This window comes from Hoplias malabaricus, chromosome 5 (genome assembly GCF_029633855.1).
Source record: "Hoplias malabaricus isolate fHopMal1 chromosome 5, fHopMal1.hap1, whole genome shotgun sequence".
NCBI classification, from domain to species: Eukaryota; Metazoa; Chordata; class Actinopteri; order Characiformes; family Erythrinidae; genus Hoplias; species Hoplias malabaricus.
Window position 1 is genome coordinate 33,073,463 of NC_089804.1, and position 13,529 is coordinate 33,086,991.

At 40.4% G+C, this 13,529-nt stretch overlaps 1 protein-coding gene across 1 annotated transcript in view; it reads left to right on the plus strand.

Annotated features, from left to right (window-relative positions):
• The first annotated feature begins 250 nt into the window (after positions 1–250).
• apobec2a (apolipoprotein B mRNA editing enzyme, catalytic polypeptide-like 2a) overlaps positions 251–13,529 on the plus strand; it is a 30,940-nt gene continuing 17,661 nt past the window's right edge. The window contains exons 1-3 of the mRNA XM_066673133.1: positions 251–496; positions 5,836–6,016; positions 6,566–6,915. Of these exons, the coding sequence (XP_066529230.1) occupies positions 264–496; positions 5,836–6,016; positions 6,566–6,913 (762 nt within the window). The 5' untranslated portion in view covers positions 251–263 and the 3' untranslated portion in view covers positions 6,914–6,915. The remainder of the gene's footprint in view (positions 497–5,835; positions 6,017–6,565; positions 6,916–13,529) is intronic.

A 13,529-nucleotide genomic window follows, 5' to 3' on the forward strand; every position in this document is an offset into this window, starting at 1 on the left:
CCTGTTAATGGAAGGGCATGTCCCTAAAGCAGTCAGTGAGTGCAGATATAACAGAGGTGTGTGTGTGTGTGGGTGGGTGTTTTCTAAAAAAAGTCTGCTGGACTGAAAGATTAACTATATGACACACACTCTCACACACACACACACACACACACAGCTGCTGAACCCCCCCCTCCCCCACTCCTGTCTGTTATAAATACAGCCCCCTAGTGTGTGAGTATGTGCGTGTGTGTGTGAGTGAGTGGTCAGTTCAGTGGTGAAGAATGGCAGAGAAAAACAACTCCAGGTTGTCACTGAGGAGGAAGGAGAGAGCAGTGGAGAAAAATGAGGAGGGTACAGTGGAGAACAGTGGAGAAAATGGAGAGAAGGTGGAAGTGAATGGAAAAGATCAAGCCGTGTCCGATGGAGATGAAGCGAAGACCAACGGAGCTTCCAATTCTAATGCTCAGGACAAACCTGAGCCCATGGAGCTGCCTCCATTTGAGACTATCACAGGGTGAGAGGGACACACATACACACACACACCCACACACACTTATAACTAGGTCTCTTTATTTTTATTGTGATGTCTCCTCGACAACACTGAGACAGAATCAGGTCAGACAGAATTGCAGACAGTAGAGGTGGAACCAGACATCCTGTCATTTACAGCTCTGCCCAGAGTCTGTCCCGGTGTGAATCCTATTACAGATGGTGCTTAAACAATGTTAGGAGTCTTGCCAAGGACTGTTAATGATAAAGGGCATGGATCCTTCCTAAGCTGGGAATCAAAACCCTCTCTGCCGTGTATAAATTTGGAAAGCTCCCCACTAAAGTGTCCCACTACATCCACCTCTAAAGCCACTCCCTGCAGTACACACTGACATCTGTCCATAGTTTGGAGAAAGTTTTGATTTCTGAATGCTGTGCACTGTTAGCTGTTAGCACTCAAGGGATGGGCAGTGCAGTTGAAGGGGCGGAGACATATATTTATATATATATATACATATATCAGTGGCGATTGCTCTAAGACTGCAAGGGAAGCTCAGCTATCAAATATATACTGTTGTGTGTACATGTCATTGAATAAATATGCACTACAACGCGCTCAACTTTTGTTCAGAATCAGCTTCTTATCACTGGTAAAGATGCGGCTTTCCTCTCAATCATTCTCTTCACGGTGATTTAAACGGTGTGGACGCTGAGCGTCCACGGAGTTCAATAGCGAAGCAGTGAAGTGCAGCGAAACGAGTCATTGGATAAATGCTGGGCTTTGTCCCGCCCATCGGACGCTCAGCGTCTCTGGGGGTCTATGGGGCAGTGGGCTGGCCTCGGCTGGCCCGGACGCTCAGCTTCTGCATGATGATTGGGCTGAATGATTGGGATTGATGAAAAGGGCTGAATCCCTTTTTGATTGACAGCGAAATGAGCGAATCAGCGATCCTTTGGTGTAAAGATCCGTGGGAGCATTAAATTTGTGGTTTGGGGGTGAGAGGTGGTGGGGGGTAAGAGGTGGAGTTTTGTTTACATGGAAAAACAAATGGATGAACTTTATAATCACAGAGTGTCAGCACAGAGCAGCTGCAAAAAATAAACCCATAACAAACAGCTCTTATAGCAACCATCATTCTGCTAATGGCTCTGTTTTATTAACACATCTTAAATTTGGAAGAAATTCATCTTCAGTGTATTCTAGCCCGAAGGCCTTACACAAGCGTTCTGTATTGAACTAAAATGCAGGATAGCCAGAACATAAATACACTACAGTCTTTAACCCTTTGTCATTGTACATTGTACATGTGTGCAATTATTTGTAATTGTACAATGTGCAAATAAATATGTGCAATTATTTGTCACTGTACAGCGTGCAACAAAATTTCTTTCACATTTAATCCATCTTTGGCAGTGAACACACACTAGTGCATGAGGAGCTGTGACCACACCCTGAGCGGTGGGCAGCCATCCCCGGCGCCTGGGGAGTAGTTGTGCGCAGTTGTGGCCTTGATGAAGGGCACATCAGCCATGGACTGAGGGAGGAGGGCAGTGCTGTTCCTTCACTCCCACCGCCCCAATTTTCTAGCTGGTCATGGGGAATCAACGACTTTTCAGTCCTAAGCCCTTTTCTTTAACCATTAAGCCATGGCAGCTTATAAACAATTGTGTTAATGAATTTTTATTCAGCCTTATTTATATGTGCTGTTCTGAAGTTAAATGTAATCCTTTTGCCATTACAACTTCTTGTAAAATGGTCTAGCTTTACTATGGGTGCTTCAGGAATCTTTGTCTTGTTCAGAGCTGCAGAAAGTTGGCAAATACACAATTCAAGATTAAGTGCTTTTAAGTCGATACTGCACTGTGATATTTCACCTGGTCTTTTAAGATAATTATCTAATCTTATCTTCCCAGCTGTTCATATCCAGCTACTGATTCTGTGCCATTTCAGTGCTGCAATTTACAAATCGAATTTTAACATAGTAAATTTGAGTGTGAACATGTTTGTAACTGCATATGTCATATGTAGCCTCCAGTTTGTCATTTAGCACCACAGTGTTGTGGTTTGTTATAAAATAGGTTAGCTACCGTATCTGTAATTGATCTCCACTAATCTCCACTGAGGCTCTGTTGGGTTTTTTGGGCCCTCAGCCTGTCATCCATCTCTCACCACGTACTTATAAATGTCTGTCTAAGACATACAAACACACACACACACACACTCCAGTGATAAAAGGCAAATCAAATACTTCCAGCAGGTCAGACTCACTTTGTTTGCTGTGTAAACTCAAGGCAAATGATGATTCTGATGAAAAATCAATACAGAATCAATATCACACACAAAATGTCTTTGCTCTGTTTAGTGCTAAGGTTTCAGGTTTATATTTCCTGAGGTTTCAGAGATTTAGAAATACACTGAATTATAGCTCATACATATCTCTCAACGTCCAGTTAATATAAGATATTATAGAAGGTTATCATCTTTCCACTAACAGTAAAGCTGTTAAATTCCATTTAAATTAGACAGTGTATAGTTAAACTTGAAGTGTGTTCCAGAGGTTCCTGAAGCATACATAGTAAAACTAGACCATTGTACAAGAGGTTGTAATGGCAGAATGATTATATTTAACTTCAGAACAGCAGAGATAAATAAGGCTGAATAAAAAGTTTCATTAACGCAGCTGTTTATTGGCTGCTGTGGCCTAATAGTAAATAAGCAGGTACAGAAGTTTGAATGAAAGGTGTGAATGAATTTCTGAATGAATTAAATGCAGTATGTAAAACTGAACATTGATGCCTACTGATAGCAGCTGTTATTACTTATAAATAATGCTAGTTCTGTAATCTGTGAAATGTGAGATATGAACATTAAGGTCTGGGCTGTTGTCTGAGCTGAACGCTGTGGTTCATTGTCAGATATGACTGGACGGAGGTGATTAAAGAGAGGGCTTAGAGTCTGATCTCTTCTGCTGCTGAGGGACTGGCCACAGAACGAGATGCAGTAATTTTGGCTCAAGGTTGGACCGTGGGTCAGCAAGGTCCAGCTGGCCCCAGGAAACACTCACACACACTGTGGGGTTGTGCCTGTATTAATATCATGATGTGCAGAGTAAACCCAGGACCTGTGTGGGTCTGATCAAGCATTATATGATATGTGACATTAACCTTTTCCTAATAAGGTAAAACACCTTTTTAGACAGCCTAAAAACACAGTTAATCCACTGAATCACTTTTCAGGTTATTCAATTATTTTTTGGATGTTAATTTATTGAGAATGTTCATTTTATTAGAACTAATTTTGGTATTGTTAAAATATAAAATAATTGGCAGCTGATCATTATTCTAGGCATTTTTCGTTTCATTTACAATAAATAATTTTTATTTTACAGCAAATTATCTGTTGGGTGGCAAGGTGGCGTGTAGTTTGGTGTGTTCTCCCTGTGTCTGCGTGGGTTTCCTCTGGGTGCTCTGGTTTCCTCCCACAGTCCAAAAACACAGGTTGGTAGGTGGATTGGTGACTCAAAAGTGTCCATAGGTGTGAGTGTGTGTTGCCCTGTGAAGGACTGGCCTCCACTCCAGGGTTCATTGTGCCCAGTGATTCTGGGTAGGCTCCGGCCCTGAACTGGAAAATCAGTTACAGACAATATATATACAGAATGAATAATATTACCTCTAATGATAGACAAGGACATTGAATTCTTGGAAGAATATTAACATGAATATCACAGTCTTATTTTAAGAAAGTGGTCTAAATTAACTAAAGATTTTATGTGAGAGTTAGTGTTAGCCTTGGGTTTATGTTTAGGCACAGAAGTGATACAGAGCTGTGTGGAAAACCCTTGTAAAGATAGTATTACCGGGCACTGTCTTCCTCTGTGTGTGTGTGTGTGTGTGTGTGTGCGTGTGTGTAGTAGTGAGTATTAATACCCTCCGGCCTCTCTAACCGTCCATATGAGAAGGAGCTGCATTTATTTCCAGCTGAATATTAGCACAGTAATGCAGGAATAATCAGCACTAAACCCCCAAAGCGTCACCTGAAACCCTGCCACAGTGCATGCTGGGAGCTCCTCTCTATTCAGCTGGGTGTATTTGGAGGAGAAGTCAAGCCTGGGCCTTGTCAGGTCCCATATCTGAGCTCTGAGCTTTATTCTTAGCTCCTGTCAAAATACCCCAACAGACGAATGGAGTTATGCAGATCGCTAACTCTGCTAGCACTAGCACACTGGCATTAAGCTAATGGTAGAAAATGACAAAGATTTACAGCAGCAGAAATTTGTCCTGGGAAAACACACCCAGGAATGAAATGTTCTTACAGCAGATTAAAACTAGCATGTACTACAGTGTGGAGTTTATAATAGAGCACAGAACAGTGTTCTAGATAACTCCGGATTCCTCTTGTTCTCCAGAAAGTGCACTGAGCTGGTGTAGTCGGAGTTTTAGGGCCACAGCGGTAAAAAAAAAAAAAAAAAAAAAAAATCCGAGAAAAAAAGTCGGAATAATTCTGGGAAAAAAAGTCGGAATAATTCTGAGAAAAAATGTCGGAATAATTCTGAGAAAAAATGTCGGAATTATTCGCTGCGTGTAATGGAGCAGACACAGTGTAACTGTGGATCGCAATGTGTTGCTTAAGTTATGCTATGATATAGATTTCAGGAATAAACACTCTTCTCTTCCACATCAGGGCCACAGTGTGATTAGTATTTAAATCCTGAATCAGTGCACGAACCCATGGCATGTAGTTTACGATACAATTAATGATCACGAAAATGATGGATACAGAACGCGTAGGACTCCGCCGCCCACGAAGCTCCATCGCGTTACGGCTCGGACTCGTACAAAAAACTAAAGCCTTAAGCATGAACTATTTATTAAACGCATTCACAGACATGACGCAGCCCCTGACTGAGATGCATAAAGGCTTTAGTTTTTTGTACGAGTCCGAGCCTAACACGATGGAGCCTCGTAGGCTCTGTTACACTACTCTGTTACACTGTGTCTGCTCCATTATACGCAGAGAATTATTCTGAGACTTTTTCTCAGAATTATTCTGACTTTTTTCTCAGAATTATTCCGAGATTTTTTCTCAGAATTATTCCGACGTTTTTTCTCAGAATTATTCCGACTTTTTTTCTCAGAATTCTGAAAAATTCTTTAATCTCGGAATCTTGTTTTTTTTTTTTTTTTTTACCGCTGTGGCCCTAAAACTCCGTCGTACAGGTGTTCCTGCCCAAGCAGGGATTCAAATTGTGTGGATTAAAGCAGTTTTACACTACACTACACCACCTACTGCTTTTCCATATCACTTGTTCTGAATCCCTCTCTCTCTCTCTCTCTCTCTCTCTCTCTCTCTCTCTCTCTCTCTAGGGACCGTATGGACCCATTTTCTTTTAAGTTCCAGTTTAAAAACGTGGAGTACTGTTCTGGCCGTAATAAGACAGTTCTGTGTTATCTGGTGGATCTGGGAACTGGGGTGGACAGCCTGCTTCGGGGCTTTGTGGAGGACGAGCACTCAGGCGTCCATGCTGAGCTTGCCTTCTTCAACCTGGTGAGGACACTTTTTTTTTTCTTCTTCTTAATAATAATAATAATAAATATTATAATAAAAATAAAGGTGCAATAAACAATTTTTACTGCCATTATACTGACATCTAGTAGCCTGGAAGTGTCATCTATTCTGTACCAAGTGTATAGCCCCTTTCACATATGAATTCCAGAGAATCTTTAGAGAAACTCCAGAGTATGTCTTTTCCCAGTGCTGAACAACATATTTTCTGTGTCAGACATGTTCAGCACATGTATACTCTGGCACATTAGCGGCTCGGTTCATTCATTTTACCTGGAGTCTTTACCAGGACTCTACGAAGATCAAGTCTGCGTAAAGTCCAGGACAGATGTGGGTGTTTGCGTTCACATATACAGCTCCTTGGGGTAAACTCTGGAATATTTTTGGGTTACCGTACATGTGTGAATGGGGCTTATGCTAAACATGGCCAGCATAAGCTGGTTTACTCAGGGAGGAAAGATCTGTATTTCCTTTGGGAAACTGTGAAACTGTATAAATTTAGACTGCATTTCTATTTCTGACTGAACGCAGATTTTGCCGCAGTGTGAGGGAAAGGACAAATGTGTGGTGACATGGTATGTGTCCTCGAGCCCATGTGCCACATGCTGCGCACGATTGGCTGAGCTGCTGCGTGAGAGGAGCTCCCTGCGGCTCACCATCTTCTCTGCACGCCTACTGGACTGTGATGAGCCGGACACCCAGGCTGGGCTGCGTGCGCTAGCTGCCGCTGGTGCTAAACTGCGCATGATGAAGCCACTGGATTTCTCCTATAGCTGGGACACGTTCGTGGAGCATGAGGATGATAAGTTCACACCTTGGGAGGACTGCCTGGAAAACTACGAGTATCATCGAGAAAAACTCGCCGAAATACTGCAGTAAAGGTGAGAAACAATAACAACAGAGGAAACAAAGTGTGTTTCCTGAAGAGAGGAATGTGCAGCTAATGCAATTCTGAGGTGATTGCTAGGAGTCGTTGGGTTGTTGCTATGGTACCCAAAATGTTTATTAGCTTGTTGCTAGAAAGTTGATTGGTTGTTGCTATGGACCACAAGGTGTTTGCTAGGAAGTTGTTCAGTTGTTCCTATGGTAACCATAGTGTTAGCTCAGTTGTTTCTAGGTGGTGGCTAGGAAGTAGACCAAATGTTGCTATGGTAGGCAAAAATATTTGCTCAGTTGTTGCCTGAGCTATATATAGAGAGAGTTCTGTCAACTCAGTTGACTCCAATGGACCACTTTTTTAAAAACATGGAGCGTCTCAGTAGTGGAAGTTAGTGGCAGACATATAATTATAGCAGAACAGATGCGAGTGTGATGTGCGTTTAAACTTTAAGATGTTTAAAGAATGAGATTTTATATTGACTGCACATTTATATCCAGTTAAAAATGTGTTAAATAGTGTTAGCAGATTTCCACACTAAATGAGTAGATCTGGGGAACATTAGTATTTAGGCCATAGGGCTTTGAGTAAGGTTTTAGCATAACAACGAACAGCCTGGAAATACCTTCTCGTAATGTCATTTTATGATTTATTCTGCTGGGAAATTAGACAAAAATTATTCTAACGTGATGTTTGTCTGTGGAAGTATTTGTTAAATGTAACTGGGTGAGTGATTGTAGAGTTGTGAGTGGAGAAGGTGAAATAAGGATTTTATTTTGCAAAAGAATCAGGGACAGGAACAGAATTGTTGTGTTTGTGACTGTATCTGTGATTATGTAGAATAGGATTTAATGCAAAATAAATAAATCTGAGACTTTTAAACAGTAAAGAAAGAACACCTTCATCCTGCACTTCGAGTCTCAACACCCTGTGTTTTGACTTGTTTCTTTGTAATAAAGCAAATACGCTTCCCAATGGTGTGTTCTTTGCCTGACATATGCAGGTATTTAAACATTACTTCACATATTTTATTTGCTGTTGTAATCTTGTGGTAATACGTATATGGTAAAATATTTTTTTTATTTGTGTGCAAACCTGTGATTTATTTTCCTGATATTTTAATGTACAGTTATTAATAGCAGATTTCCACACAAAGGCTCCACCTTCTGTCCAATCTGATATCATGTTTTACATTGACTTTAAGACAGGATTACTGAAACCACAATGATATGTTAGAAAACAAATCTTAACTGATTTACTCTTCACCTCCCTCTAACTTATCATAAACTATAGGTATATTACATATTGACAACCATACAAGTTTAAAAAGCATAAGAAGAAATTTTTCACAATCAACAATACAAGGCAATTATCGCCAGATTTTCACACTAATTCTGAAATAGCAGCAAATTTTTTTCTTTTTTAATTTTAAGAATATATGTAACCACATACACAAGTCAATGTGCTGTAGAAATATTGCAAATCACTGGATTTATAGAAGAATATAGAAAATGTGCAGTTTCTCTCCCTGACTCTATGCATTTCAATTGGCCTCCTAGAGCTTCCTGGAACATTTTGGAGCCTGCATGAGTCACGTGACCACCAAGCATTTTGGACTTCCCTTGGCGCAACTCTCCCTCTGTACATCTCTGACTTCACCCCTAAATTGCAATAAATAAAATGACTATATATATATATATATCCCCCCCCCCCCCCCCCCACACACACACACACATACATACCCTGCCCTTCTCTGTCCTCTGTGAATTGCTCCAGCAATTTCATGCTGATATAGAAAAAAAATCCCCAAAAATAATCTAGTTACATCAGACTGTCACACTGCTACATTCTCCCCCACTGTTATACACTACATTATGAATTAATGTTACACAGCAGTGTTCTCCACGTGGGTTTCCTCCAGGTGCTGCGGTTTCCTCTCACGATCCAAAAGGACACATTGGCAACTCAAATAACTGTCCATAGGCTGAGAGTGTGAGTGAATGTATGAGAGTGTGTTGCACTGTGAAGGACTGGCGCCCCCAAAAGCAAAGAGTACAATTTCAAATGATTGCATCCATAAATTCTGCAAAACTAGAATATATTAATACAAAACCAAAAGTGGTTACTCAGCCATGAAGCTATCCCACGAAGGATTACGACAAACCAGTGGTAGCTAATACCCAATTTGACCATAGAACCAATGCCATTCCTAGCCTAGTGCGCAGCTTATCTGCTTGGGTAGCCTTAGGAGAAGCAGTGATTGGCTCTAAAGTGTTTGAAGATAAGGGGTTGAATGAGGGGATTGTAGATACTACATTTTCAGTGGGCCCACTGCTCTTAGCACTAACTTCAGCAAGCTCAAAGATATCATGGTGTGACAAAGAAACCATGTCAGCTGAATAGTTGGGTTAACCCGATCACTCTCTTGCTGTGTTCCACTCCCTTTTCCAAAATCAAGGATGCCTCTCTCTTGCTCTTCTTACACAAATTCCCCATGTCTCTAATTAGTCCCACCTCTGGAATTCTGACTATCAGACTCTCCCCCAGAAGGTACTGGTAAGAAACATACTGGCATTAGTAAATTTCATTGAACAGCTTTCATTTGAATCCTATAAATATTCAGTGAGTCGTTCTTACTACTACATACTCTCCCACTGATCAGCCAATTTCTTCTTGTCTCTCTCCTTTATTTGCTATAACTACTCAATCACCCAACTCAAAAGACTGGCCTTTAGAGTTACGATTGTAATTTTCCACTTGGATGTTCTGTTGTTGCTCTGCATGTTGGATGGGCCAGGGACATTGCTGTTTTAGATCTTTCCCCAAAGATTGAAAAAACTTACATACACATCCATATCGACTGTGACATCATCCAATCGGATGCTCTCTAACATAACATTAACAGGCAACCGAGGAGTGCATCCAAACATGAAAAAGAAAGGAGGAAATCTGGTAGTCTTGTGCACAGTGCAGTTTTACGCAAAAGTCAGAGTATTCAACAATTGAGGCCATTTGGCTTTGAACCTATGTGGGAGGGTCCAAATCAGATTTCCCAGTGTTCAGTTAAAACGCTCTGTTTGACCATTGCCCATAGGGTGGTACAATGTGGTGTGCAATTTGTTTACTCCTGCCAGCTGTAATAAATCTGCAATCAGAAATCTTTCAAAATTTGCACCCCTGTCAGAATGTAAATGTGTTGGAAAGCCATATAAGCAAAAGAAATTCCCTGCAGACAAGTTTGGGCAGGGCAATGCACTGGAATGTCTCTGGTACTGATGTCTTCGTCAGAATGCACCTCTTACAATGAGAAACATACTCTTTAATATCTTTCTCAATGGAAGCCCAATAAAAACTTTGTTTTCCAAGCCACAATGCATGCTGTTGCCCTTGATGACCAGCCTCATCGTGTATTCCCTTCATGACATGATTTCTCAGAGCTGTAAGAACAACATACTAAAACATGTTCTTTTTAGATGCTGGGTATTTTGACAAACGATACAATATACCCATGCGTATTGTTGAAAGTTTTTTTCTTCTGGTGGCATCAAAATGAATAGAGGAGAATACAAAGATGAGGTCTATGAGATCTAGAAGGTCTCAAGTCTCAAAGTTCTGGACTGAAAACTAAGAGGCATCTACTTAAATACCCCATTTTATGACCTTACATAGACATTGTCACAAAACAAAGACAAAGACAGGATCTGAAATAGATTCACCTGTTGTAAGACATAAAATGACTTAAAGTTGATCATATTTGTCTGACTATGTTCAGAGGTATATTCTGGTAGGGAGTGTGTGACCCTTCTAACTCTGTTAGATGTTAAAAATGGTTTAATCCAACTAAAGAAAAAATAATTTACAACAGTCCCCCCTCTTATACGTAAAGAAACGTACACAGAAATAAACAAAACAGAAACTCCGTTCCAAACAATGTACATATTCCTAGTTGGAATAGGCTTCTTTCTTTTTTTATTTATTTATTTAAATATAATTGTCTGTCATTGTTAGTGTAGGCTGTAGTATAACTGATTCTGTTTTACAAACTGAATTCCAAAAGGCCATTTTTTTACCACTGTGTGGCATCCCCCCTTCTTACAACACTCAACAGACGTCTGGGGACAGAGGAGACCAGTTTCTCAAGTTTAGAAATAGGAATGCTCTCCCATTCATGTCTAATACAGGCCTCTAACTGTTCAATCGTCTCGGGCCTTCTTTGTCGCACCTTCCTCTTTATGACGCGCCAAATGTTCTTTATAGGTGAAAGATATGGACTGCAGGCTGGCCATTTCAGTGCCCGGATCCTTCTCCTACGTAGCCATGATGTTGTGATTGCTGCAGAATGTGGTCTGGCATTATCTTGTTGAAAAATGCAGGGTCTTCCCTGAAAGAGATGACGTCTAGTTGGGAGCATATGTTGTTCTAGAACCTGAACATAGTTCTCTGCATTAATTGTGCCTTTCCAGACATGCAAGCTGCCCATGCCACAAGCACTCATGCAACCCAATACCATCAGTGATGCAGGCTTCTGAACGGAGAGTTGATAACAACTCTGGTTATCCTTGTCCTCTCTGGTCCGGATGACATGGCGTCCCAGTGTTCCATAAAGAACTTCAAATCGTGACTCATCTGACCACAGAACAGTCTTCCATTTTGCCACACTCTATTTTAAAAGACCCCTGGCCCAGTGCAAACGTCTGAGCTTGTGGAGCTTGCTTAGAGCTTGCTGGCTTCCTCTTTGCACTGTAGAGTTTCAGCTGGCAATGGCGGATGGCACGGTGGATTGTGTTCACTGACAATGCTTTCTGGAAGTATTTCTGAGCCCATTCTGTTATTTCCTTGACAGTGGCATTTTTGTTTGAGGTGCAGTGATGTTTAAGGGCCCGGAGATCATGAGCATCCAGTAGAGTTTTATGGCCTTGACCCTTACGCACAGCAATTGTTCCAGATTCTCTGAGTCTTTTGATGATGTTATGCACGGTTGATGATGGTAGCTTTTATCATTGCTGCACTATCTTTCTGATCCTCTTACTATCTTGGCTTCAAAGAGATACTGACACTCTGAGAAGCTCTTTTTATATCCAATCATGTTGTCAATTGACCTAATTAGTGTTAATTGGTCTTCCAGCTGTTCGTTATATGCTCAATTTCCTTTTTCCAGCCACTTATTGCTACTTGTCCCAACTTTTTTGGGATTTGTTGACACTGTGAAATTTTGAATCAACATATTTTTCCTTTAAAATGTTACATTTACTCAGATTAAAGTTTTGATCTGTAATCTATGTTCTATTACGAATAAAATGTTGACATTTGCCATCTCCACATCATTGCGTTCAGTTTTTATTCACAATATGTTTAGTGTCCCATCTTTTTTGGAATCCGGTTTGTACATTGTCACATGTAATCTACTACTTCTGTTTTTAACACAAATACCACAACAGCGTATTATGAAATGGATTAATAAATTAACCGCAATTTGTAACAAAGATCAGTATAACGTCAAGACCAACTTCACACCATGAACCTAACCAAGTGGTTAACCCTTTAAAGCCTGACACATGAAATAATACAAAAATACAATTTTTTGAAAATCACATTTTATGTGACCCTTTTACTAAAAATCCTTATGTTGTTAGTTTTTAAATTTTGGATCATGTAAATTGTGAATGCTTCATATTAAGGCATTTAACAATATATTGTTTTCTTTAATTGGTCTTTCATTTGCATCAGTTTAAACCGTTCTTCAGACTTCTTTACAATTTTTTCTTAATTTTGATTAATTTCAGTCAAACAATGAAACAATGAAAAGTCAAACCACAAAGCCTCTTTTTTGTTGATCTGCACAACCATGTTTCCATATTAAGAGGGACTAGTTATTTCTGTTACGGTCTGAACCTTGGCTTGAGGTATGAGGTAATTCAACCGACCTCCCACACTCACCTGTATGATCATCTTCCTCCGCTGAATTTGTTAGATGTACAATCTCAGATGCATAGGAATGGAATTTGGGATATCACCGTACTGAGAAGATCCGATAGACCATGCTGTGGACACCTACATGTCCTAAACTATGAATTTGTTGAGCCAGGCATGGTAAACGTGCCTCATGAGCTACGTACTTTCCCTCTTTTGTCCAAAAACCTTGGGAATCAAGATGTGCACCTTTATCCATCCAAGATCATAGTTCAAAGTGTGTGTCCTTAAACAAAGCAGGAGCACCAGAGAACATTTGCACCAGCATGGAACACAGAGTTTGTGATCCAGTGTCATTAACTTCTGTGGCAGATACTCTCACTGCTGGTAACTTGATGCATCAGTCATGGCATTACCCCAGGTTTCATCTGTAGTAGAAGAATTGTGAGCTTTTACTTTAACAACTACAAGTTTATTAGGAACTCACTGGCTGACAGAAGATCAAAAAATAAAGAGGCATGTTTAATAGGGGTCCCAGCAGCTGTTAGAAAACAGATATGGTGTCACAGTCATGACCACATGATTATCATGTCATGATTATCTTCACCCTCATTACAAGAATTAGACAATTCAGTCATGATTAATCATGAGGGATTAGTGACCTGTGCCTTTTGCAGGTGAATATTAGGATCTGTGAGAGCAGAGAGC